At 46.2% G+C, this 27,881-nt stretch overlaps 1 protein-coding gene across 1 annotated transcript in view; it reads left to right on the top strand.

Moving 5' to 3' along the window:
- Nucleotides 1–27,881, top strand: part of LOC307075050 (interleukin-1 receptor accessory protein-like 1-B) — a gene marked incomplete at both ends in the record, with an annotated part of 202,021 nt that overhangs the window by 106,368 nt on the left and 67,772 nt on the right. Inside the window, 1 exon segment of the mRNA XM_079735557.1 lies at nt 7,700–7,774. Within this exon segment, the coding sequence (XP_079591683.1) occupies nt 7,700–7,774 (75 nt within the window).

Here is a 27,881-nt window from a genome sequence, read left to right as displayed (position 1 = left end):
ATTCCACTATGGGTAAAAGCATACGCCGAATATTATCCATGCTTTAATGACATGCGTCGCTACTTTGGCGGTTCTTGCCGTCCACAGAAGTGAGGGTCAGGTCGGAAAGATGATCAGCAATCAGTTCAACAATGCAAAAACTCTCTCTCTCTGGTGTACTGGGGGTCCAATCTCCATAAATTAGAAAATTGCAAAACTGTGCACCTTGAATGAAGGTTTTTGAGGGTGCAGTTCCGTCTCAAGGCAAGGCACAGCATGGTACTCCTAGTTTTGGGTGCACTCACTCACTCCCTCAGTCATTCATCCTCTCACTCACTCACCAACTCACTCACTCATCCCAATGCTCACCCACTCATTCACTCATCGCCTCACTCACTTACTCACTCAACCCCCCCCCCCCCCACTCACCCCCTAATATCTCAACCCCTCACTCACTCACTCACTCACTCAGCCCCTAACTCTCTCACTCACTCAGTTACACCCTCACTCACTCATCCACCCTCTCACCCACTGCCTCACCCTCCCACTCACCTTTTTTTCTGTTTTTCAGATTCCTTCTCAAAGCAAGGCCCAGCATGGTACATACTGATGAGTATTCAGTGCAGTATTGATGAACTGCGACCGGTCGACTGCGAGACAAAAAGTGCTGGCTCTCACCAGGAAGATTAGAAGGAGCTTTCAGACGCGGCCTGCATCCTATCAGACACATGACCGCCAAAACAGGGTTTTGAAAGACAAGCAATTTATTAGCTGTTTCCTTTCTCAGGCTCAGAGAAAAGGCTAAGCTCTGGAGGAAGAGGAGAGGGACGGTGTTTTTCTCACATTGGGGAGGGGCGGGGGGGGGGGGGGAACTGTCAGTCATCGGGGCGGCATGTGGCTCAGGAGGTAGAGCAGGTTGGCTGTTAACCGGAAGGTTGCTAGGTTGAGAGTGTCGAGGTGTCCCTGAGCAAGACACCTCACCATAACTGCTCCCAACGAGCTGGCTGTCGCCTTGCATGGCTGACGCCGCCGTACGTGTGTGAATGTGTGCGTGAATGTGAGGCGATATTGTAAAGCGCTTTGAGTGGCCACTGGTTAGGAAAGCGCAGTATGAAAGCAGTCCATTGCCCATTTAGCATTCATTGAAACGTTTTGAGTGTTCCGGGTGTCATTCCCACCCTTCCGTCTCCTTTTTTAAGTGCTCGTTATGGCAAAACAAAGCGTAATTAGCGCAATCACCCATAATCACGGCGCTGCCGCGACACAGCCCTAATTTACGCAGCCGCCTGATTGTGACGCAAACTCACTCCCTTCTGGTCTTCAAAACCTGGAATACCGTCCCTGTTTTGCCTTTTTCTTGTCACGCCTCGGGCAGGAAGTGATGTCATCTTCATCAGCGACTTCATCATTCGTCCTTCGAGCTTGCGCGGCGTTGCCCCTGGCAGCATGTTGACAGGAGAAGCCGGGACCCACTTATGGGAATTTGCCACGGCAATTTTTCAAGGACGCCAAAGGCTTGAGTGGGTGTCAGGCATCATGCGCTCAACCTGATTCACCATAGATTGTCTTTAACTTACTTACCGAGGTTCAAAGGGCCAAGGGTTGTGACCGAACGGGCGACGGATGATCAGGGGTTTTAATTAAAGCTCACCACCGTTTCCTGTCCGTTCGTTTAGATTAAGAGGTTTGAACCAAACCGGGGTTGCATCAATGCTGTGAGGGTGGCTACTGGGAGAAGCCCTGCTGATGGTTTTTATACCTGATTGTCGGAGAAGGAGAAAATTATCGAAGGTCCATACCCAGATCATTTTGATATTTTTAATAACCAAGCCAATATCCTCCAATGTCTCATCATCTTCTCAATACTTTTTAAATGTCCCTGTTTTTTCTGTGTGCATTAAGGTGTTTTTGGGATAGGAATAAACAAACAAGATTGTTTTTTCTATAGGATCCAGAATTTAACCGGTGAACATTCTAGAAAGTGTATTCTTAGAATATCAATGTTTGGGGACACAGAATGCCCCAAAGTGACTTTCCCGAATCGAAAATGATCCCGATCGCGTGCTCACGAATCGTCAACGTTACCACCAAGAAAGCGTAGTCGTAATTATTTTTTATGCACCTTGAGTCATAAAAGAAGAGATTCAAGTTTGTAAAGCCTGTGACGGCAAAGAGAAGATTTTTTTTGTTCAAAAACATTAACATGGCGAATCGAACCATGGCACAAAAACAGACTGCAATTTAATTAGCATCTACCATTTTTTTCCAGAAGCTTCCTTGCAAAGACATAAAAATTGATTTAATTTCCTGATAACTGTGTGTGCGTGTATCTGTGTGTCTGCGTGTGTGGGCGTTTGCGAGTGTTTGTGTATGTGTGTTTGTGTGTGTGTTTGCACACGCATGTCTTCTGCTTTACCCTTTGTGGCTGTGAGTCACTGTGAATGATTGATGTTCATGTGTGGGTGTGTGTGTGTGTGTGTGCATACCTGCAGTCTCTTTTCCCATCCGTCTTTGATGAGAAATTTGCAGGTGTTTTCATCACAATCTCTGACAGTCCATGTATTTCTCATCATCACTCCATCTGGAAGTTTCTCGTTGCTAATGTATGGGCCATAGCATAGCATAGCAGGTCAGCTGCTCAAATACTTGAATACGTTAATGTTATTTTTAGTTCATTAGTTTAGATTATAAAGGACAGTGCTCATAGGTGTTAATTAGTGTTTATCATACAGCAAAATCATAGACTGATGATGTATACCATTAACACAACTTTAATCCACACAAATAAATAGATAACATAGTTAAGATTTTGCATAAATATAGTGCCACGCTAAGTGTATGAGCAGTTTAAACCCACTCTTGCGCCATTTTATTTCCCTGGGTGTTTATATAATCCGTTGTTATGAACAGACCATCCCAGAAAAATTTCCTACATTTAAACTGTGTGTTCACGGCTATTTTGAGCCAGCTATCTCCTCTCATTTTCATTGCTTATAGCAAAATCAGATGAACACGGTGCTTCTTCAGACCTAACGCCTGTTATTACGCACAAAATGATGGAAAATTGAAAGCCACACTATTGACCGCTTAGAAAAGCGAGGGTCGCGTTTCCCCAGAGCCTTCCGTTTAGCCCAGAGTACTTTTTTACCGTTTGCACACATAGCGTCACACTACAAACAACCACCACACACGTCAGTTCAATCCACTTCATTTATTAACTCAACATGATACATATTTCACACAGTTAACAATGCATTAATTTGTTTGTCAAAACACAACGCTCACGATCCAACTACCCTTCTTCCTGTTTGTCCGCAAACTGGCCTGTGGGGAAACGCGTGCCGCGTGGGAACCTTATTCTCTCTTCCGGGACAGTTAATTGGGTTTGCTAATGGCCGGGGGGGGGGGGGGGGAGGGGTGAGGTAGCATTCATGCTTCTGTGTGTCGTTGTTATTGCTGGTGTGATTTTTGTTAAAGACTGTGTTGTGTGTATAGGTATTTATATGTATTGTGGTATAATGACATAGTGGTTGGGGCTATTTTTCTGTGTCGTTGTTGTGATCAAAAATAGGTCACCTATCCTAGTGGGCTCTCCCAATTGGCATTTGATTGGTAGGCCTATTTAACCCTGATGGGGAGACTGGGTTGAAGAGAAAGGCGGGGTTGGCATTTGATATGCATCAGCTTGCTTGCTTGTATGTTTCCCTCAAAGTATTTTGTTTATTTCCTTTTGTTCTTTTGCACTTGTGCACTATAAATAAACCGGCCCATTTTTTGAACTTAAGTTCTCTGAGCTTTCTCGTGCTTTCTGCATTTGACGCCTTGGTTGTGTCCCGTCCCGCATGTGAGTGTGGGGTGCAATACCTCTTTCACACAACTGCGTCAAACTAGAGCTCAACAAAACCGCAACATGCTAGCTACACACAGCAACAGCTAAAGCCTCGTGCTCGCGCAGGGAAACACACATCATCGAAACAAACACCCCCTAGCTCGATTTTGAGCAAATCATTTTCATAAATGATTCCATAGTGAGCACTCCGTCTCTCGTAGAGAAACAATAATAAACTCAAGACCCAAGATTAAGCCTTCGACTGTTCCCGGTAGACGTCTAAAGAAATACATCATAATGGTGACTTCCCCCGAAAGCCTCCCAAGTGCTTGTTTTTATCACTTTTTTAGATGTCTTCTCTCACACAACAGCCGACCATATACACACTCATTATATCCAACCTCCTCCGATGTCTCTATATAGTTTTTTTAGTATGTTGTGATCGCGAGTTGAGGGAGCTCTGCAATATAATTGTTTTGTCAGGTTTGCTTTTTATCTGAAGGACTTGGTTTGTGGCTGCCTTCAGAAATATCTCCTCCTTTGGTGACCTAGTATACCCATGTGCACTTTTTGTGCGAGGATGTCACAACAAACAGAACAAGAGACACCGTGGTAAACTCATCTCCGAATGCATCGTTTTGAAAACGCATTGTTCAAAACATACTTAAAACACGAAACATGCAACGATTAATTCAATAAATCGATTATTCTCGACAACGTATGAGATAAGATATCCTAACATTGCATCGTGTAACATTGTTTCAAACAAATCTAAAATAACAGCTCTAAAAATGGGGTTTGTTTGAGAAAAACTGTTTTGTGTTTGACTCACTGTCGCGGCGTCTGTGACTCACAACATGCCTGACTCACTCAATGATTCCCTGTAGCCACAAACTCATTAGGTAGATTGTGTTGTGCGTCGCAGCGTTTACAATCTGGAGGGGGAAGACTTCCGCAGAGATCCTGCAGACTTAACATAGGCCTGCTTGACGAACTTAAGTGTTCTGCTAAAAGATCTATCCTCTGCATCTATCCTCTATATAATAATGAAGTAGCGTCAATTATGAGCCATTATCAATACCTTTTGAATCACTTTCCATTAACTAGTTGTTTCCGCCAACTCAGCTGAAATAACCTTCAGCAGAAGGTTTTCCGTGTTGTACGATTGTATTCCGATAATAACCGCTATTTACTTGAATTATTCAGTCGAGCCAAGGCAACGTGTACTGCTGTGTGTTTGTGTGTGTTTGTCGTTTCACCACACCGCTGTTCCCTTTGTGTCCATGCTATCTTTAGCCTTGCATCCATACGTCACACACGCAAACACACATGCACACAAACGCACGCAACCACACAAATGCACGCACAAACAAACACGCACGCAAGGACGCACGCACACATACTCACGTACACGCAAACACTCAAACACACTGCTTTTAACCTATCTCTGGTAAAGTGGTCTGTAATGAGGTGTGACAAGGGAGGGTCGCAGCCCGCTCTCTCTCTCTCTCTCTCTCTCTCTCTCTCTCTCTCTCTCTCTCTCTCTCTCTCTCTCTCTCTCTCTCTCTCTCTCTCTCTCTCTCTCTCTCTCTCTCTCTCTCTCTCTCTCTCTTCCCCACCCCTCCCTTCCTCCGCCACCCCTCCCCCCCACCCTCCCTCTCCTCTTTCATCTTTCCCCCCCTTCCATTCGTCATCATGTGATCAGAGTGGGTGGAAATCCCTGGACACTGGACAGGCCCCTCCCCCCTTTATTGATACCTGTGTGTGTGTGTGTGTGTGTCTGTGCAATCAGCAATTCAATTATTACTTTCATTTATATACGACACCTTTCATTCAACTTGATGAACGCACACGCTCACACACGTTGTAATAAAGGTGAAGTGGCCTTTATTTAGTGAAATTGGATGAGGAAACCTGCTGCTTTAAATAGTAATAATGAAGGTGTTTCGTTGCCATCACACTGAATCCAATGTGCTCCACATTAACACTAATGAACCCTGAGAGCTTTAGTCCCATTTTGAAACTCTTCTCCATTCCTGGTACACTCACACCTCATTCTTGTCTGTTTGTGCACTTATTCTGCTTGTATTTATTTATTTAAATAGTTATTTATTCGCGCTTTTCGATAACAGTGGAAAAAACTATTGTTTCTTGTTGGATAAGATCGCCAAACTGAAAAAGATAATGTTTTTCATGTCCTAATGAAACAAAGCAATGTAGGCATTTTACATCGAGAAAAAAAGGTAAATTATATAATGAGATTCCTTTATCGGAGACCAGGGTATCGGCCAATCACGGGACATTGGCTAAACTCACTGTCAATTGAGTTTCAATTGAGCAATTAAAGAGGTCATAACGTTAGAATTACGTTAAAATTCACTGGTCATGCTTTTTGCTTGTCGCACATTGTTGCACGTTACTACGTTACCACGACACCGAGCGTAGGCTGCCGTTCACCGTTCACCGATTTAGGAGACACTTTTATCGTTGTTGTAATGCTTTGTTGTTGTTGTGATGTTGTGGTTACAGCTGGACGGCCGCGATGAGCGTTTTGTGTTCCTGCGCGGACGCTGAACACTCATTATGATGATGGGACGACTCTTAGCCATGCAGCGTGTCATCACGGCTTCATTTAGTATTCCTAGTTGTGAATAAACACATTACACACTGCTCAGAGTGTCTATTGAACGAATGGATGCCCTTATCATCGATGCTGGAGTGTGTGTGTGTGTATGTATGGCTCTGTAAACACGATTAAGTCAAAACCTAATGGGGATATCCTTGCTGTTCACCTGGTTGGGCATGTGACATGTGACATCATCCGTGATTCTTAATCGATGCACATACGTCATCCACACACACCCTGACACATGCACACACACACACACACCTTAACACACACATTCCTTAACACACACAACACACAAATGTCCTTCACCCACACACAAACGTCACACACACACACACACACACACACAGACAAATCTTTGTTTATTATTTTTTACGGCCCAGTTTTTGGTGTAATCCATCCGATCTATCAGGATTGATGTTAAATCTGAACTTTCCCATTAGAAGCTTCAAGTGCAATAGTGTCGAACAAAAAAAAGCCATTTCCAAAAATTCAGCTTTGAGGGCCACTTATATATATTTTCTCTACAAAATGATTTAAAGAGATAACATCCCTGGATGAACTAACTGGTAGATGAGAGTGTGCCATGCCTCGGAAACTTTCTAATGCAGTTATTAGTGTGAGTTAAGTTATTTACTGGTGTAGAAAATGCAATGCGGGTTTTAAGGTGAAAACAAAACTTTAGTACCGGCAATCCCAAGCTTGAGGTCAGAACATTTAAAATCGTTATATTCTGTAAAATGTAAGTCGTAGTCCGGTATTATGTCGCTGATTATCAAACCCGACATGTTCGTTATTTCCTCCAAGGTCAGTCTGCAGTGTGCGCTAAAGTGGTTTTATTAATTATCGCCTCGTCACCTTGTCAAATCATCAAATGGTTCAACTCCTTCAATGTACAGTCTTTTCAAGTCACCTTCGGCAGCAAGTGAAGGAAAAGAAAACAGTCAATGGCGGTTTTATAAAGAAATCGTCACATTCACTCATTATTCGCTTAAAGTCTACACACAGGCCGCAGACAGACGCAGGCAGCAAGCTCATTAGTAGCATTAGCTTTAGAGCTCCTGAGAAAACAAACCTCGGTTGCCTCTGAGTCCTCTTGAAAACCCATTTGGATATTAGTCATACCCTTCTCTCTGTACTTCCATCACTGTGCCTCAACACAGGGTCTCATCAAGGAATTAAACGTCAAACAAACTCCCCATGACACAAGGAGCTACGCATATAGACCTACTATGTTTAACTTCTTCTTCTCTTTCCCCTAGCTCCCCTGACGGATAAGCCTCCGAAGATCCTGTTTCCTTCCGAGAACCAAGTCAGCATCATGGAAATGACGATAGGTAAGGCAAAAATACATTAACTCCGCCACTGAGGTTATTTCCGTCGGGCTGTGACAGGCTCGTGGCGTAGCCTCTGCTTGGCTGGCGAGCTCAAGCTTCCAGGAATTTGTCAACTGCTCTTTCGGGATTTGAGACTTTGGCACACTGACATGGACACTGTGTCCAAACCTTCAGCCGTCAGCGCTTCAATGGTTTGTGAAACTCGAATCTTCAAATAGCATTAGCATTTGAAGGTGCGAGATGTTCTTCTTACATCAGCATCAAGTATTTGTATTGTGTTTATATTTGTATTTGATGGCATATGTTTGAAGGCACTGCAGTAATCAAGGGACTATGCTAGGGTGACCACATGTGTTTTCCATGAGCTACACTAAAAATACTCTAAAAACTTGGGCTCTCCCCCATACGATTCTCTTACAAGTTGCATAATATAAAATACTCACGAGGAAGACCATTTCCCGGCAGTGGTTACATAAATGTAACTGGATGTGAAAGCGGTGTTGTGTAGCTCTCCGCTAGCACCTTAACCTCCCTCCCGCCTGCCTCTGCTTATTTTTCCACCCACAAACACTACATCTCGATTCTCTGTGCAACGCTAGCTCGTCTTTTGTCTCCCCCCTCCTGGTTTATTTATTCCTCGAGTTAGGATATAAGTACAAAGCAGAAGCCACATTTATGCGTCTCCCTCATTATCTGTCAATAAACGTTAAACGCGATGTCGGCTCTTCTACGGATGATGTTTCAGAATGACGGCGTTTGGACGGCGGCTGATACCTAGCCTTCATTGTGCAGAGGCTCATGGGAAAATTATACCTCGCCTTTCTTTGTTGCTGTTAAATAGAGAACCAGAGACTGTGGGCGACCAAATGGGTCGTGATGACGAAGAGTTCTTTGAAGCAGATTTGTCACGGCGATGAACACAAAGTGTGTGTGGAGTGGGTAAAAGGTTAAGTTTAGAAAAAAGGCGGGCACTGTTGCAGGTTCAGTCTTCGACGAGAAACAACAAACAGAAGACAAAGATTTGATTAGATTGCTTCAAAGGAATTTCTGTCTAAACTTTGATTGATGATAGGTGTTTTGTTGCACTTGGAAAATTTGTTATCTCATCCGTCCATTAATTCATTGATGCACCCTCAATGTCCCAATAGCTATTGCCATTCACCATGGTAGTTACTAGCATTAGCCATGGTAGTTAGGGACATTAGCTGTGGTAGCTAGTGACATCAGCCATGCTAGCTAGTGGCTATTTCATTAGTACTGGGGACATTAGCCTCAGCGAATGGGAAGGTCAGCGTCTAACCTTCTGTAGAGCAACTTTTTGATTCAACAACTGACAAACTGGCACAGATTTGACAGTTTGGAGAAGGAAACCACTGGGCTGGACATATATATTTTTCTTTAGGGGCCAAACCAATGGAACGTTGACGTGACTTTATTTCCCTGATAAAATATTAAATTATAAATGTCTTTGGCTTGACAGTTAATTAGTCGGCACGGAGGGGCGTGGAAGTGAGAGCAGCGGGATAGTTAAAGGAGAGAGAGAGAGAGAGAGAGAGAGAGAGAGAGAGAGAGAGAGAGAGAGATTGTTGTGAAACTTCAGGGATGAAAAGGGACGAAAAAAAACGAAAAGGCCTAATTCATTTTTAAACCATTATTCTATTCTTCCCCACCGCCTTTTTGATCCACTCATTCCCTACTAATGAATTCCCTCTGAGGCACTGGATCTAAGACGGGGCCTGTTGGTTGGACCTGGTCTGGCCCCCCTTCACCCCATCAGTGGCAGCCCGGCGTTCTGCGTTCTGTGTGCCATAGCATCTCACAAAACACAGCCCCCATAACTGTATAACTGTTTGTCGCTTTCTTTGGCAGTCGTTTTGCACCTGGCTGTGCTGTCGAAGAAACACCAATAATGTACCTCCATTGTACCCCAGCGCTTCCTCTCTCAGTGGCAGTACAGTGTCATTTTCAAAGCGCTTACCGCTAATGGGTACGCTCCCGCTATGCTAATGCTACGCTATGATGAGGCCCCGCATGGCCGTTGAGTTTTCGTTCTTTTTTTCCGTTGAGAGAGCATTAGGGAGAACTGAGAAAGCGCTGTGCAGTCCTTTGTACTCGAATAAAGTGGTTATGTAAGCCAGGGGGTTGTCAGGGTATTCTAGTGGTGAGGGGGTTTGAGACGCTAAACACTCGGCCACACGCTTTTATTTTGACGGCCGCTGGTTAACACTGACCTGAAAATACTTCAATTCGGTACCATGTCTGATACGTCCCACCCTGTTTTTGTGTATCTTTAGAAAGATAATGAAACCCCCTGCCTCTTCTTTAACAAAATATATCTGGACTCATCGCAATTAGCTCTGGATTGAATCCAAGCAGCCATACAGTGCTGTGACTTCTCTGACAGACGACAGCAAGCAGCCAACACAAAATGGAACTGTGTTTTTTTTATTTTTGGCCTTTTCGAACCGAACTGCAAACAATCCTTGAGTGATTACCTTTTTTATGAACTACAATTTTAGGTTTTGCACATGCTGGATTGCCCGATTTATTGATTGACGCTTTGCGGCAGTGTTTGATGAGAGCTTATGATTCAGAGCCATGTTCTGGCACGTTCTTGCCACCCCTCGACCAAAACAGCCAGCTTTCTAATTAGGGCTAAGTGCTTAAAAGCTCTTTTGTTTCTGACGGTTGCTCGACACTGCGGAAAAAACTAAATAAACTGAAAACAGCTTAGAGCTTCCCTTTTGTTTCCTGGTTTCCTTTCGACGTCAGCCACCCGCACATCCATGAGTAAACGCTAACACGCGCGCGCTTACACACGCACACATGCAAGCGTACGCTGATAGACACACGAGTGCACAAACACAGACACACATGCGTACACACACACACACCCTCACACACTCTCACACACACACACGCACACACACTCACACACACACACAGAGCGTACCCGGTCGTGTCGTCGATCTTATCAATACAGCCATCGTTTCTCTCTCTCTCTCTCTCTCTCTCTCTCACTCTCTCTCTCTCTCTCTCCCCATCTCTCTCTCTCGCTCTCTCTCTCTCTCTCTCTCTCTCCCCATCTCTCTCTCTCTCTCTCTGTCTCTCTCTCTCTCCCATCTCTCTCTCTCTCTCTCTCTCAGCGGCGTGAATCATTCCTCAACACCCTGTACGTATGGATCCCCCTGGCCGGGGAGAGTGGATGGACGTGGGCGTTATTGGATGTATTCTTTTTACATTAATCCTGCCAGGCGCTCGACCCGCCATGTATTTAATAACAGACCGCCATCGATCCGGGACCGCGGACAGAACGGGAACGCCAGCCGAAGGGGAGGGCGGAGGGTGGGGTTTGTGATATAGATCATGTTCGAGTTTAATGTTTAATACCGAAGGGTCCCAGAGGGGACAAGGCGAATGGATGACGGGCAAGGGGGGCTGTGTGTGTGTGTGATGACGTGTGTGCGTGTGAAGGAACGCGCGCACACCTTGGAACTTTGACGTTGACTGTGACGTTGTGTTGCGTCGTGTTTAGAGGGAGGGGTGAGTGGTGATGGAGGTCGCTTGTGTACGTGTCTTGTTTGAAACCGTCCTCAATGACCGTCAACATGCATGTACATGGATCACCATTGATCCCCACGGATCACCATACACACCAGTACTAACTACACACACACACACACTCACTCTGTGTGTCCAAGCATCCACACAAACGCACCCTCCTCCATGACCACACCCACACTCAACAAACACACACACACACACACGTGGTGTGATTCTCGATTCCTGCAGCCCAGCTTCTAGCGGTCGCCGAGCTCAGACGAGGTGCAGACCCCGCCCTCACCTGCTCCCCCTTGGATCTGAATTCCTTGCGAGTCGCTTTGGATTATAGCGTCGGCGGAACGCCGGGATTGTAAACCCATCCGGAATGAGAACACATACAAACAGTCTGACGTTGGCGTTTTCTCTGCCGGGTTTTCAATCCCCATCGCCCTTCCTTTATAGGCAGACACGTGCACGTATACGTGCACGCACACACACACAGACGCACGTGCTCACACGTACACAGCCGCGCATGCACACACAGCTATACATGCACACACGTGTGCGCGCGCACACACACACACACATGTACACACACACACGCGCACACACACACACACACACACACACAGACTGCCCCAGCAGCCATCAGTCTAAATGTCAGCGTCTCGAGGAAGCAGTGCAGTGATGCCAAAGGTTCAGAGGCCGCGATCAATTTCACATCATTCCTCTAAATGAGGGCATATTCACCACAACACAACCACACGCACAAAGACACACGCACACATAAAGACACACGCACACACATACAGACACACGCACACACAAACTCACTTGGCCTCCTCTGCACGTACCCCGCCCCTTATCAACACACACAGAAGCACACACATAGACACATTATTTTAGCACACACACACACACAAAGGCACCCTTCTCCATGAACTACACACACACAGTCACACACACACACACACCCTCCTCCACAAACACACACTCTCTCTCACCCATCCACGCACACACACACACACACACACAAATGCACCCTACTCAACAAACACACAAACACACACACACACACACACACAAATGCACCCTCCTCCACAAACACACACACTCTCTCTCACCCATCCACGCACACACACACACACACACACACAAATGCACCCTACTCAACAAACACACAAACACACACACACACACACACACAAATGCACCCTCCTCCACAAACACACACTCTCTCTCATCCATCCATCCACACGCACGCACACACACAAACGCACCCTCAACAAAACACACATACACACACACACACTCTCTTTAGTGTACTTTTGCGGTTGAGCCTGCATTATGCATTCCTGGCAAACCTCCCTATGAGTCAGGGCCTGAAGAGCAAGTAAGGCCGGGGATGGTGAGAGAGAGAGAGAGAGAGAGAGAGAGAGAGGGAGAGGGAGAGGGAGAGAGAGAGACAGAGAGAGAGGAGCATTTGAACCATTTATGGAACTGAGCAGATTAGTGGGAGAGAGAGGATGATGAAGAGAAGATATGAGTCTATGAGTGAGACAGACAGACCGAGAGAGAGAGAGAGAGTTATATTTATTTATATATTTTGTTATATTTACAGTGTGGGCTGATGTATGATGCTCTGTCACCGTGGATTATTACAACGGGGGGGGGGGGGGGGGGGGGGGAATTCCGGGGGGGGTGTGTGGGGGGGCGGGGGGGGGGGGGGGGGGGGCCGGAGGGGGACCATTAATCATGACATATTAGGGCGCGGCTGGTGGTGGTGGTGGCGGGGACGGGGGCGGGGCTAATCCCGCCAACAGAACTGTCTAATCAGCGGTTTGCGCGAGGGCGTTAATTAGATCAGAATTAGTTTTTTTTATTTTTGCTGATTCGTTGATCTGTTTTCCTTCGACGCGTTGGTTTGTGGTGCGGGCGGATGGGCGGAGCCGAGGCCCGTGTGAGGTCAGTGTGCGCCCAGGCGAGACCAGTATGTCTGTACTGGTCCCTGCGCATGGTGTGATATGATATGACGTCACGACATGTGAAATGGTGACATGTGAAGGAGCGACATGTTCACTGTCATGACGTCACATGTCACCACCAGTCACGGCGTGTCATGAGGTTTCACGTGGCGACATCATGCCGGTTATGTCATGACATGAAAATAACAAATGTGGTCATGCACATCCCCGGCACTTCATCGAGACATTGTATGATTCTTTTCCCCAAAGCAAGCGGAAAAAAGTATCCTTCGCATTAGAGTTTCCTGTTCCTGAGGCTCCATGGTGTTAAATCTGGCGTAAAGCATCTAGCTCTAGGTGTGTTTGTGTGTGTGTGTGTGTGTGTGTGTGTGTGTGTGTGTTTGAGAGAGTGTGAGTGTGTGTATGTGCGTGCACCCAAGTGTTTCTGCAAGCAAGTGTGTGTGTGTGTGTGTGTGTGTGCGCGCGGGCGCATGCGTCAGTAATCTTGACGCTAATGCTGTATAAACCTCTACATTGTTGAACCTATCTACAGCAACCAGATAATGCTCTCTCTCTCTCTCTCTCTCTCTCTCTCTCTCTCTCTCTCTCTCTCTCTCTCTCTCTCTCTCTCTCTCTCTCTCTCTTATACAGTACTCGCTCATACAATACTGCTCTCCCCATCTTACCGCGGTTCACTGAAGAGTGTTGCATAATATGCTAGGCTAGCTGCACTCGAGACCCTGTTACACACACTACACTTTCCTGTATGTTACCACACGCACGCACACACACACACACACACACACACACTTGCTTGCAGAAACACTTGGGGGCACGAACATACACACACTCACACTCTCTCTCTCACACACACACAGACAGCATCAGCCTTGCACAGTTCGCTGGTGTTCGGTCTGTCTTTTTTTCAGCACTCCAATTGTAAAACACAGATTACATTAGCCCCGGCCACTTCACCCCTTAACGCCCGTTCACCGGGCTCTCCTGCTTACCTGCCGCCCATCAATCGAAATCGCTGTTCATTTATTTATTTGTACGGTCATATTTATTTATTTATTTTTGGGGATTTTGGAAAGAGATGACAGCCTCTTACCTTTGCCAGGAGAATGACCTGGTGTGTGTGTTTGTGTCTGTGTGTGTGGGTGTGTTAGTGTGTGTGTGGGTGTCCGTGTGTCCAAGGTCTTTGATGTCCAGCCAGGAACAAGCCCCTACAAGTATTGAGTGTCCATTCAAGTCAAACACAACAGACAGACACGTACATACACATCCACAAGCGCACTCACAAATGCACACATTGACAAACCTATACACAGACACACACACACAAACACTCCCAAATGGCCACACTAATAAACCTATACACACACACACACACACACACACACACACACACACACACACACACACACACACACACATTCCCAAATGGCCACACTAACAAACCTATACACACCCACGCGAACGCACTCCCAAACACACACTCTAACTACCTTCTCACACACAGACACTCACAAATGCACACACTCACAAACCTATACACAGACATTCACACACAATCACTCACAAACGCACACTCTAACAAACCTACACACACACACACACACACACGCAAGCACTCTCAAATGCACACACTAACAAAGCTATACACACACACACACACACACACTAACAAACCTATACACACACACACACAAACACACGCTGTACATATGTCAACCTGATTCATCTTCCCCGCCAACCACAAAGGGGGCAACCATCTCCGGCACTTAGCGGTACTCAGATTCCCGCACACAGTCCGCCATTACCTCCGTTTGTCAGCGCGCAAGAGCAATTTAAGGCCCCCTGCAGTGCTCTCCTCTGGACACGTATTTGTCTGTTTAATGACGGCCACCGTTGCGTGAGTCTGTGGGCGGCGGTACTCCCAGGACTGTGAATGTGTCACCGGCGAAAGATATTGCACATATTCGTTTTTTCGTTCTCTCTCTTTCTTCACTTTTCCGAAGTCGAGTGAGTCAGTTAGGACACTCGTCGGTAGAGCCAAGGAAACAATCTTGTTGCGTCTGAAGGGACGCGAAGACAAAGGGGGGAAGAAAAAATCACAGAAGTGTGTTTCGGGGGCTGAGCGAAATAAGCAGGAGGACGCGCGGAAGGCGGATGAACGGGGAGGATTACCTCCGACGCGCCTTTACTTTGAAAGTACAAACGCGCCGGCGACTTGTTATCTGTCGGACAAAGATATAGTTTGGGGATTTCTCAAGCCGCGCAGAAGGATGTCCGTATGCTGCACGCATAAACCTATTTTTATATATTTTAATGCCTTTCTTTGCTCTCTGTGGGAGTGCTCAGGCCGATTTCCCCACCGAGTTTGAGCTGGTTTTGTCCCCGATAAAACTCGTCCCATTTCTGACACCACAAGTAGGGCTGAACAATTTGGGGAAATAATGTAATTGTGATTATTTCAACCAATATTGCGATTGAAATTTAGTATGTGATTTTTCTTTTTAAAGTCCCTTATGTTCTGTGTTATTCCCTAAACACAAGCAATAAATCATTCTATAGTCTGACCACCACAACATTGGAAGCAGTCAACATATAAATTGCTCTTTCCTTTAGGCCCGGCCTATGTGTTGAGATGAATTGATGCATGAATTGATATAACACCTTAATTTAACTAATGAATTGTAAAAGAAAAGTAAATAATGAATCTTACTGATCTCCAGTCAGTAACAAATCACCCATTACGATGTTGCTTTGAATTCAATTAATCGTTCAGCCCTAATCACAAGTGGGCTGTGTCCTCCCAGATGTGTATAGAGTGACGAGTGAGAGATTGATCAACCTACCGGCAAGACAGTCTCTACAGTACACCACCAGGGAGGCGGAACGCTATAGTTGATATCTGTCGTTGGGGGTGGGGAGGGACACTGGGTTTGTTACGTCACAAGCTGATGGATTATTGTAATGGCTTGTAATGACGGACGACCCCCACAACCCGGTGAGCAAATAGAGAGCCCTTTAATAATGCCATTACGCCATTTATCCCCCTTCAAGTGGTGTTGTACGGTGACGAAAGGGACGTATCGACCCGCTCTTCATCCGATCCGCTTTGAATGATCAAAAAGACGAAATGTCAGGCCGAAAGGTTAGTCCGACAGACCGTTGATTCAATGATCAGATACTCAATCGGATTACCGTTTGATAATGATGTATTTTATCTTTCTATTCTTGATGGGCGTACTGTGCCTTTGTGGACAGGATACCGGGTTGAAAGAGATGGTGTTAAGGGTCCCTGGTGGGTTTGATCACGGGTCGCTGCGTGGGGGGTAATTGCCATCCTTAAAAACGCACATCTCACTCGATTCTCTGCCCCGGCCACGTGCCGTAGTCTCTTTATATCAATGGTACCCAAACTTTTTCTACTAGTGTTCACCCTCTAAGATATATTTTCAGCTGAGTACCCCCTATGGGAGTCAAAATAAATTAACATAAATTATGTGTGAGCGATTTGGCAGTGTAAACATGAACATTAAAAGGGTGCAAATACTCACAATTTAGTGAGTGACTTGGGCTTGTTTTTCATGCAACTGTTGGCTAATTCCCCCAACGAAAAAAAATATAGTTAGCTTCTTACATTAATTAATTTTTATTTTCTGAGTACTCCCTGCATTCTCCAAAGTTCCCCCTTGTGGTATGTGTACCCCCTTTTCCGAACCCCTGCTCTAAATCAATACCTATTACCCAGATGTTTCCGGAACTGCACTTTGCATAACACTGGTCCAAAACCTATAACCCCAGTTGTGTATTTCTGACGACGAATCGAGGTAAAGAAGACTGATGTATCGCCCTTCGGGGGTCCAGCCCAGAACAGGAATCGGCCTCGCCTTGCCCGGTATCGCCCACACCATTAATAAAACCCAAGCTAGCCTATCTATCTCTGCCAGAAGGTTCCTGTGGTGCCCAAATGTCCGCCCAACTGTTCTCCAGCTGCCCAAGAAACGGCACTGGGCGGAAGGCATCTGTGTACAAGCTATTTATTTGCTTGCGTTGAACCGCGTGAGCACAGCAATTTTGCCCGTGTGAACCGACCAAAAAACGACGGACCGGGCGCTTGGCTGTTGCCGCGGTGATTAATCGCTTTGCGCGGTTTCGCGCACGGCGACTACAAATGAGGCTTAAGTCTATTTGTAGGCCACCTAGTTTGCAGGCATTCGCCTCCAGCTGTTGTGTGAGGATTTGCGACGCAGTCGGCTGCAAATGGGCGGGAACAAGGGGAAAGCTAAATTTCTGATATTCGTCATTCCCTTTTTTTTCCGGAGAGTATCCGAAAAAGATCCCCTTGATTTTAAACTTCCTGATCTCGGATTGCCTCCCTCTCCTCATTGGTTGATCATGACCAATTCCTACTGTGCTTCCCACTCTTATCTAAAACAAACTTTTTCCTGGAGTTTCCAAAGTCTTTCGTGTGACCGTCCCCGACGGAACGCCTCAGTCCGAGAAACCGGAGTTGACACCGTTTCCTGTTGGGACAGGCTCCTCCAGAGTGATGGAGGGGCTCTGTTTTGGTGTCGGCCATCTTGCCCGCCTTCCGTTCTCCCTTTGAAGCCGTCTCTTCTCCTTTGGGTTATTTTTCTCTTTTTGTGTGAATTTAAGTTTCTTTTTTTTTCTGGCCTACTTAACAAATTCCCTAAAGTCAACTTCAGGGCCTTTTTTAGGATGATCCAGATTTCTCTCTCAATTCGTTTCTCTCTCTCTCTCTCTTCCTCTCTCTTCCTCTCTCGTTTTCTTCTTCCTCTCTTTCTTTTATTCATCGTCTCTCTCTGACTCTTGCCAGCCATCTGTTCATGCTTGTGGCATCTCTCTCTCTCTCTCTATCTCTCTCTCTATACTGTAATTCTTGACTCATCTGACAAATCTCTTTTCCTAATGTTTCCTTTCTTCCCTCGCTCAACCCAAGACTCTCTTTCTGTCTACCATCCTCTCCCCCCTACCTCCCTCCATCTTCTCTCTCTCTCTCTCTCTCTCGCTCTCTCTCTCTCTCTCTCTCTCTCTCTCTGTCTCTCTCTCTGTCTGTCATTATGTGGGCTGGTGTATCGTTAATTACCAAAAACACATTTTGTATATGAAAGAAATCCGAAACTTATGCCACAATATACAACCTTAATGTATATTATTACACGGCTCTTCTCAATGCTGTGGAACGCTCCTTTCACTTTCATGGGCCATCACGATTTCCAGCTTTGAATTATTTTTTTATAATTCACCGTTGCTAAGCATATAATGACCGCTGTCAAGGAAATTGGATTTTTTGCCTCTGATTCACGTCTTTGGAATCACTCTGCATGTAGTCCGGTAACTTTTCAACCCCAGTGTATTCGGTTGCTAAGCGACGTCAGGATTTCTGGAGGACTATTTCGCTGCTGATCAACACTACGAATGGTAATTGTAAAATGACACACCGTATGAAGTTACTTTTTCATTTTGGCAAGTAGCCGTGTAATAAGCGGGATAATGTATAAAACGTCGCCGGTCATTATCGAAAGTAAGCCCCTTCAGGGCGAACAGAACACTGATGCGCAGCGGAAGTGTCTTGCTTCGGGGCTTATTTTCCCGATAATGAGCGGCACATGTTCATTTGTATTCAAATTTATTATCTCACTGGTTCATTAATCTTTCCTTTAATTTCCTTATTCTATTTGTCTCTGCAATCATATCAGTCGCTCTTCAGCATATTAGACTGAGGCCACAGTAGAGGACCGGTACTATAAATACGTTTGCTTTAAGCTGCAGGGACTGTGTTTGATCACGTCAGAGAGCGCACAGGTAGCTCCTTCAACCTGCAGGTGAGGGATTTAATCAGCTTTTTCGAGAATCAAATTAATTATCCACATGGCCGATTTTCTCAAAGCATTTATTTCATAATGTAAGAATTAAATGGAATCATATTGTGTGCTTCATCAGCCGGAGCGATTTAGTTACATGTCGTCACATCGTCCCGATGATGTCGTGGACCTCTCTTATGTTATTTTTAGATATATGCTCTTACGAAATGTGTTGTTCAATAAATGGATGATAAATAGTAAATGGACTGCATTTATACAGCGCTTTTCAAAGCGCTTAACGATATTGCCTAACATTCACCCATTCATGCCTAATTCACACAGCGACGGCGGTGCCAGCTCGTCAGGAGCATTCAGGGTGAGGTGTCTTGCTCAGGGACACCTCGGCACTCTAGGAGGTGCCGGGGAGCGAACTAGCAACCTTCAGGATACCAGCCAACCCGCTCTACCTCCTGAGCCACATGCCACCAGTAACAATTGGATCTACATCTCTCCTCTCGGGGGCTGACCTCATATTGTGTGGATGGGACCGCAGTCTCTCGAACCCCCGACGCAAAATGTTTTTACACGCTTGGCAATGAACGGATGGATTTACCGCGCGTAGTTGTCTCGACGCCGCCATCATAGTTGTAAAAAATGTCAAATGAAGTTCCCCCTCATCGACTTGACAAGCCCTCACACCAAACCGAAAGGCTGTAATCAGAACTTGTTTGTCTCTCACGCTTCATATGACTTCATTATCAGTCGTTATTAGCATCAATCTTTAGTTCATTGCTTTGTGTGAACATCATGTCGACTGGCAACGGAAAGCCTACTTCAAGCGACTAATGGCATAGAATTCTGTAGAGTCAAGTCCTATAATCCTTCATTCTTCACCAGTTATATTTTATACAGCAGTTGGCTCCGAAGAAGTCAATGATTGGGTGAAGAGGCATTCCATAAGCGCTGATACAGACCATAAAAACCCTGCACAGAACAATAAACGTCACATGACCCTGCTTAGCCCCCATTAGCAATGCTAAGCTGTTATGCCACCCGTGCGACCGTCAACAGACTCTCAAATCGCTGGTCGACCAGTGAATGGAAACGGCACAGATGAATGTACATGCTACGACGTAGCTTCCCGCCGCTGGCTTACGCGTCGACGTATACAAAGCAGCGAGCGAGGAGCGTGTGTATGTGTTGCTTGGCAACAGGCCAGGCCCGGAACGGCCGAGGAACTGTTTATGTGGCTGTGATTCGGTCACAGGTGCGAGTAGACTGCGGTAAAACTGGCTCTCGTGTGATATTGTGACCATAACGCTGTTCCATCGTAGCGGAAATACTTTAATTGTGAAGTTCCTAAATAAAAACGTGTGAATCTACCCCCACCTGCCCCGACTCCACCGGTATAACTTCTCTCTAGCTCCTATAAAAAGATAAAAAACAAAGGCAGTGTTTTTTCCGTCGGGGTTGGGCACTGTATGTCAAGGCGTGACATTTTTTTTATGAGATTTCTTTATTCCATGTTTCCATCATGTGTGGTTGACAATATCTCCGAGGAAAAAAGCAATATTAGTTTCCCGGGGTTACGGCGCCCCCTTTGATTGACAGCTTGGGATATGGCAGATACCGCGCCTCTCCCAATCCGACGTTTCTCTTGAAGTCATCGGATGCCGTCACCGAACGGCGCTAAGGCTTTCGAGCAGCGGGGTTGCCATGGAAATCCGGAGTTATTTTTTTCCACGCCAGTTACTCGGTTGAGACCTCGCCCCTCTCTCCCCCTCCCCCACCTCCCTCCCCCCTCTCTCCCCCTCCCCCACCTCCCTCCCCCCTCTCTCCCCCTCCCCCACCTCTCTCCATCCTCTCTCCCCCTCCCCCCTCTCTCCCCCTTCCCCCTCTCTCCCCCTCCCCCACCTCTCTCTCCCCTCTCTCCCCCTCCCCCACCTCTCTCTCCCCCTCCCCCACCTCTCTCACCCTCTCTCCCCCTCCCCCACCTCTCTCCCCCCTCTCACCCCCTTCCCCACCTCTCTCTCCCCCTCCTCCACCTCCCTCTCCCCCTCCCCCACCTCTCTCCCCCTCCTCCACCTCCCTCCCCCCTCCCCCACCTCTCTCCCCCTCCCCCACCTCTCTCCCCCCTCTCACCCCCTTCCCCACCTCTCTCTCCCCCTCCTCCACCTCCCTCCCCCCTCTCTCCCCCTCCCCCACCTCTCTCCCCCCTGGGGTGGGGATACGAGAATGTCAACCTGCATCCACACAAGCCAGGGATTGCAAAGTAGTGTGTGTGTGTGTGTGTGTGTGTGTGTGTGTGTGTGCGCGACTACATGCGTACGTGTGTGCGTGTTTATGCGTAAGTGCGTGTGTGTTTCTTCCGCTAGTTGTCCTGTGTGTGTGTGTGAATGCGTACGTGTTTTTTGCGTCTACACGCGTACATGTTTGCGTGTATATGCGTGTGAGTGTGTGTGTCTGTTCCACTAGGTACTCTACAGGAATGCACATGTGTGTGTGTTTGTGTTTTTCACCCCTGCTGTGACATTCAGGCGAACACAATCCAAACAACACAACAAAACACACACAACCACAACAACGTCCTCCACTCCGACATATTCCGTAACTTGGATCCCGTCCATGTTTTCAGTAGTATTCTCTAACCGCACAATCAGTTTCCTGGCTTAGACATGACGCAATCATGTACAGTATATAGACCCTGGGATGAATGTGTTTGCTCGCGTGCCAAAGCCCCCCCCGGTGTTTCTCCGAGGCTCAGTATGCAACGCGGCGTCGTGCGCCTTGGAGTCGCGTCAGAGGCCGTGAAATCTGCGCCCGGCCATCTGCATTCACAACGGCAAGGATTAGCCAGCTAGCTATGTGCGTTACGGGGCTTTTCAGAGAGGCGTGCGCGCGCGTGTGCGTGTGTGTGTGTGTGTGTGTGTGTGTGTGTGTGTGCGTGGTTGTGGTTATATGCATGCATTTATGTGTGTCACTGTATTCGGTTGAGTTTCAAATCTGAAGCGTGCTTTGGTGTGTGTGTGTAAAGCATCCTCGTGTGTGTATCTTTGCATACATGCATTTGTGTGTGTGTGTGTGTGTGTGTGTGTGTGTGCATACTGTCATGCCTGTATCGATCCTTCTTCCTCTCTCGGTGTCTACATGTATGTAGCATGTGTCCGTACATAGTACATTAAGTATGTATTATGTGTATGTACAAGTACTATAGGGGTACCTGTTTTATTCAGGGGTCTTCCACGTTTCTGGGGGCCCTTCTCTGGGGGCCACGTCTCCGGCTGGGGCCCTCCCTGAAATAACCCTAAACCTAGCCTCCGTTTCATTCATTTTGAATAAATATGTGAATTGGTTTTGAAATGCCAAAGGCTCTATCTTACTCATGCATATTCATTTTGGGACACTAGCTAATTACTCTGGTGTCTATCTGATAGGCTGTGACCTGAACTCGCTACGCAGGTCTATATATCGATTTTATACCGTAAATAGGCATTACGGATCATTAACAATAATAATGTTCCCGATCAATACACTATAGATCAATTGTCTGTTTGAATAGCTGCTGTGGTTTGTTTTTGGCTGGGATTTAAAACACATCATAGTAAAAAATGTACATTACCTTCACATTCAGGGCACAAAGCGCTTTACAAGTACATTTGTCATTAGAAAAGAGAAACAATATACCCCTGTCGGTACAGTAAGGATGTTCATAGGCACTAACAGTGTGCGAAATAGGGGGGTGTCCGGGGGGCTCGACCCCCCCGATTTACCCATGAGACCCCCTGAAACCCTCAAAAGCAAAATTTGAGGGGGGTCTCAAACTTTGTCCAAAAAATAATAAAAACTTTTTTTTATTTTCACTAATTGTCGCTTAAATGTTTTTAAGCTCACCATGTCCAGTATTCATTATTCAAAACATTCATTCACAAATGCGTTATGTTTTGCCAAGGGGAGCCAGCCAGTCCTGTGTGCGTATGCAAATTAGTCACAGAAGAAAGACGTAATGTTGACAAGTCATACTAAAAACGGCTAGCAAGCGAAAGCTAAACCACAGTGTATCACTCGCACACTTTGTGTCTTTTCTAACTTAAGGCAAGGCTATCTTTAAAATCTCTTTTCAGTCACTTTGCAGGGACCTAATTGTGATGATAGAACTGATTGTTGTGCATAAGATGAGTGTGTGCGACTGTGAGTGCATGTCCTTTCCGGCTTCGACATACTGCATGGTTATGAAGGCCTTGTGGTTGGTTGTGGTCTTGTGAAGCAGCCTAGCCTTGGAGTTGGAGAAGTTGGAGTGATTGTTTACGTGCGTGCGAGATCGAGAGAGAGAGTGCGAGACCTGCCGTGGCTTGTTGCATAAAATGTTGTCAGCATCCGCCGTGGTTGGACGAATGTGCTTAGTGTATGTGTACAATGATGTATCTGTCTGATCGTATTTGCTGTAGATGGATGGTTAAATAATGTCACACGATCGGTCATACTGCAGGCTCTCATTTGCGAGTGCACTGATTGCGTGCCAGTCTCCGATAGGCTATACCTGGCATTTATTCAGTTGTTGATTGCTCTTCTAAGTGAGCCATATTGGTGCCAATTATTGTCGTGTTTGCTTTGGAATGCACAACTTTGCCTCTCCTTGTTATAAACAACGTGCATCCAAACAACTTTAGCCAATGCAGCCTGCATTGGCTAAAGTATTGCTTTACGAATACGCTACCATAGCATATCGGATTATCAAAAATTGTTGTGTGCGTGTGTGTGTTGTCATGTAGGCTATAGACTGATTGCTTGCCTCCATGAAATATTGTAATGTTATAGGTCAACTGCATATTGAGATAATTTAGATCAATATTGAGCAACAATCGGGGGATGGGGACCCCCCCGAATATTGACAGGTATTTTGCACACTGGGTACTAACAATAGCTAGGTTAAACCATTCCTTGCATACAGCAAAGTAAACCATGTACTGCCCCATATTTTACTCCAGTACTACATTAACAATGATAAGAATATAGGCAAAACGTAAACATGTACCTGGTATAATTCAAAAGGGATAATGTCGACCATTTTGTTGATTTGTGGACCGCCAAACTCCAAATGACCCTGTTTTCCTTTTCCCAAATCGAGTCAACTTAATGTAGTATCCCCTGATGGTGGCGTCTTCAGGTGGTTGAATCAGAGGATGCTTTGGTACTGAGACTCTCCTGTCCTTCCCTTGAGGAGGACAAGGAAAGCTGGCATCCAAATGCAAGGCACACACACACACACACACACACACACACACACACCTAGGGGTCGCCATTGTTATTTACTTGAACTGGAGAGTGGGAGGCAATAGTGTGTGTGTTTGTGTGTGTACTGCTTTTCTTTCTGCTCGCCTTTCGCTGTCTGTTAGATCTTGCTATCTCTCTCTCTCTCTCTCTCTCTCTCTCTCTCTCTCTCTCTCTCTCTCTCTCTCTCTCTCTCTCTCTCTCTCTCTCTCTCTCATTATGGCCCTATGCAGTTCACACCTAGTCGCGGTTTCATCCGCAAAGGATAATCATGTCTTGCCGACACGAGTGCAAATGTGCTTACATCTTAATGGGTCGCACTCCGACTGGATTTGGACGTTTTGTTTTCACAAAATGGTAATTACGGTAGCCAATTAATATGGGCCCTTCCCCATTTTTATTTGCCCTGAAATCTCTGAGGCAATTTCACCTCCAATTCTAATCAATTTCTCTGCACAGAGAGAGAGGATAATAATGGCCTTTATCATTTTCATGTCACGATTGGGCAATGGGCGGTTGGGGTGAGATACCATGACATGATCACACCATGGGGGACACGTTACAGCTGCTTTTCCGGCCATTGCATACAGGGACTCTGGACCAATTACATACTGCCACTGCCTCCCTGCTGTCACCAGACATTAAGTGCACCTCTCTCGCTCGACATATAACTGCCCTTTACATCCACGGCCTCCTGCTCTTTGAGGCTATAAAGGAACATATATTTTTCTTTACTGCCTCAATTTCATGTTGCATGTGACGAAAGACAATGCGGCTGAGAAACATTCCTCAGACTGCGTCACGTTTGATGAAGAAAATGTACATCTACATTAAGGGGGTTTTGCTTTTGTCGCTTTTATCCAAAGCAACTTAGAACCATTCATACACACGTTCACACACCGACGACGGAGTCGACCATGCAAGGCGACAGCCAGCTAGTCGGGAGCAGTCAGGGTGAGGCGTCTCGCTCAGGGACACCGCGACACTCAGCTAGGAGGAGCCGGGGATCGAACTAGCAACCTTCCGGTCACCAGCCAACCAGCTCTACCTCCTAAGCTACTGCCGCCCCAAATGTGCACATAATATCCTCCTTTTACACTCATTGAACAGAATACTTATAATCTAAGAGTTCGGTTTCTGTACGATGATCACTGACAACCGAAACGTTAATCCAAATGAATCCCCTTCAGCAAGATAAAACCAATACATTCTTGTTTCCAAAGTGTATTTCGTACAACGTGCTTGTGTGTGCCAAGCAACCAGTCCCTTCCCCAAACACAATAAGGACACAATAACGCACGACCGCCATACTTTCTATTTACCACACAACATGAACTCAGTTTTGAATCGGACGCATTTGAGAAACGACAGGAGCTGGAGGTGGACTTTGGTTTCAGGATGAAGAGGATTATTGACAAAGGTTAAAAATAGGATCCTTTGGGGTTTCATTATGTCAGGAAGACAACGGATTGATCGGGTCGAAGCCCTTTTCTCATGCGGCTGGGGGTTTGTGGAGCGATGTTGTTCACCTCCTAGGGGTGCGCTTGATTTTCACTTGTGTGTCATTCGTCCCACGGGTGGAGTAATGGATGTCTGCTCGGCCATAACCCAGCTGATGTGACTAACTGTGTGTGTGTGTGTGTCTCTCTCTCTCTCTCTCTCTCTCTCTCTCTCTCTCTCGCTCTCTCTCTCTCTCTCTCTCTCTCTCCTCTCTCTCTCTCTCTCTCTCTCTCTCTCTCTCTCTCTCTCTCTCTTCTCTCTCTCTCTCTCTCTCTCTCTCTCTCTCTCTCTCTCTCTCTCTCTCTCTCTGCCTGTCCGTCTGTCTGTCTGTCTGTCTGTCTTGCTCTCTCTTAATAAGTGATGCTTTTTCATGGCGGCCAAATCCGGGGTTGCCGGTTCAGTCGTTTATTCCCCATGATTCATTGCACTCTCTCTCTCTCCCTCTGTCTCTCTTTCAGCCTCTGTGCATCTATCTCTCCCCCCTCTCTCCATATATCTCTCCCCCCTCTCTCCATATATCTCTATCACCCTCTCCCGCTCTCTATCTATCTCTCTCGCTCTCCCTCTTTCTATCTCCATCACCCTGCTCTTTCTTTCTCTCTTTCTTTCTTTCTTTCTTTCTTTCTTTCTCTCTTTCTCTCTCTCCCTCTCTCTCTCTTTTAGCCTCTGTGCATCTCTCTCTCCCCCCCTCTCTCCATATATCTCTATCACCCTCTCCCGCTCTCTATCTCTCTCTTGCTCTCCCTCTTTCTATCTCCATCACCCTGCTCTTTCTTTCTTTCTCTCTCTCTCTCTCTCTCTCTCTCTTGCTCTCTCTCTCTCTCTCTCTCTCTCTCTCTCTTTCCATCTCCATCAACCTGCTCTTTCTTTCTTTCTCTCTCTCTATCTATCTCTCTCGCTCTCCCTCTTTCTATCTCCATCACCCTGCTCTTTCTTTCTTTCTTAATTTTCTTTCTCTCTCTCTCTCTCTTTCTATCTCCATCACCCTGCTCTTTCTTTCTTTCTCTCTCTCTCTCTCTCTCTCTCTCTCTCTCTCTCTCTCTCTCTCTCTCTCTCTGCCTGTCTGTCTGTCTGTCTTGCTCTTTCTTAATAAGTGATGCTTTTTCATGGCGGCCAAATCCGGGGTTGCCGGTTCAGTCGTTTATTCCCCATGATTCATTGCACTCTCTCTCTCTCCCTCTGTCTCTCTTTCAGCCTCTGTGCATCTATCTCTCCCCCCTCTCTCCATATATCTCTCCCCCCTCTCTCCATATATCTCTATCACCCTCTCCCGCTCTCTATCTATCTCTCTTGCTCTCCCTCTTTCTATCTCCATCACCCTGCTCTTTCTTTCTTTCTCTCTCTCTCTCTCTCTCTCTCTCTCTCTCTCTCTCTCTCTCTTCTCTCTCTCTCTCTCTTTCCATCTCCATCAACCTGCTCTTTCTTTCTTTCTCTCTCTCTATCTATCTCTCTCGCTCTCCCTCTTTCTATCTCCATCACCCTGCTCTTTCTTTCTTTCTTAATTTTCTTTCTCTCTCTCTCTCTCTCTCTTTCTATCTCCATCACCCTGCTCTTTCTTTCTTTCTCTCTCTCTCTCTCTTTCTATCTCCATCACCCTGCTCTTTCTTTCTTTCTCTCTCTCTCTCTTTCTCTCTCTCTCTCTTTCTATCTCCATCACCCTGCTCTTTTTTCTCTCTCTCTCTCTCTCTTTCTCTCTCTCTCTCTTTCCATCTCCATCAACCTGCTCTTTCTTTCTCTCTCTCTGTCTCTCTCTCTCTCTCTCTTTCCATCTCCATCACCTTGCTCTCTCTCCTTCTCTCGAACACCCTCCTCTCTCTCTATCTATCTTAATCAAGATGTCTAACCCCCCTACCTGCGCCTAAATGACATGTGACCTACAAAAACACAACATCAGTTGTTTAGTGTGTCACACTTCTATCCATAACAACTTCCAGTGGATTTTATGAATATTTTTCGTGGCATTGGGAGGAGATCAGTCAAGCGTATTTTTCTGTC

Source organism: Pollachius pollachius, assembly GCF_949987615.1.
Source record: "Pollachius pollachius genome assembly, chromosome: 4".
NCBI lineage: Eukaryota > Metazoa > Chordata > Actinopteri > Gadiformes > Gadidae > Pollachius > Pollachius pollachius.
Note: the sequence above shows the minus strand (reverse complement) of the source record. Positions and strands in the feature narration are given on the sequence as shown.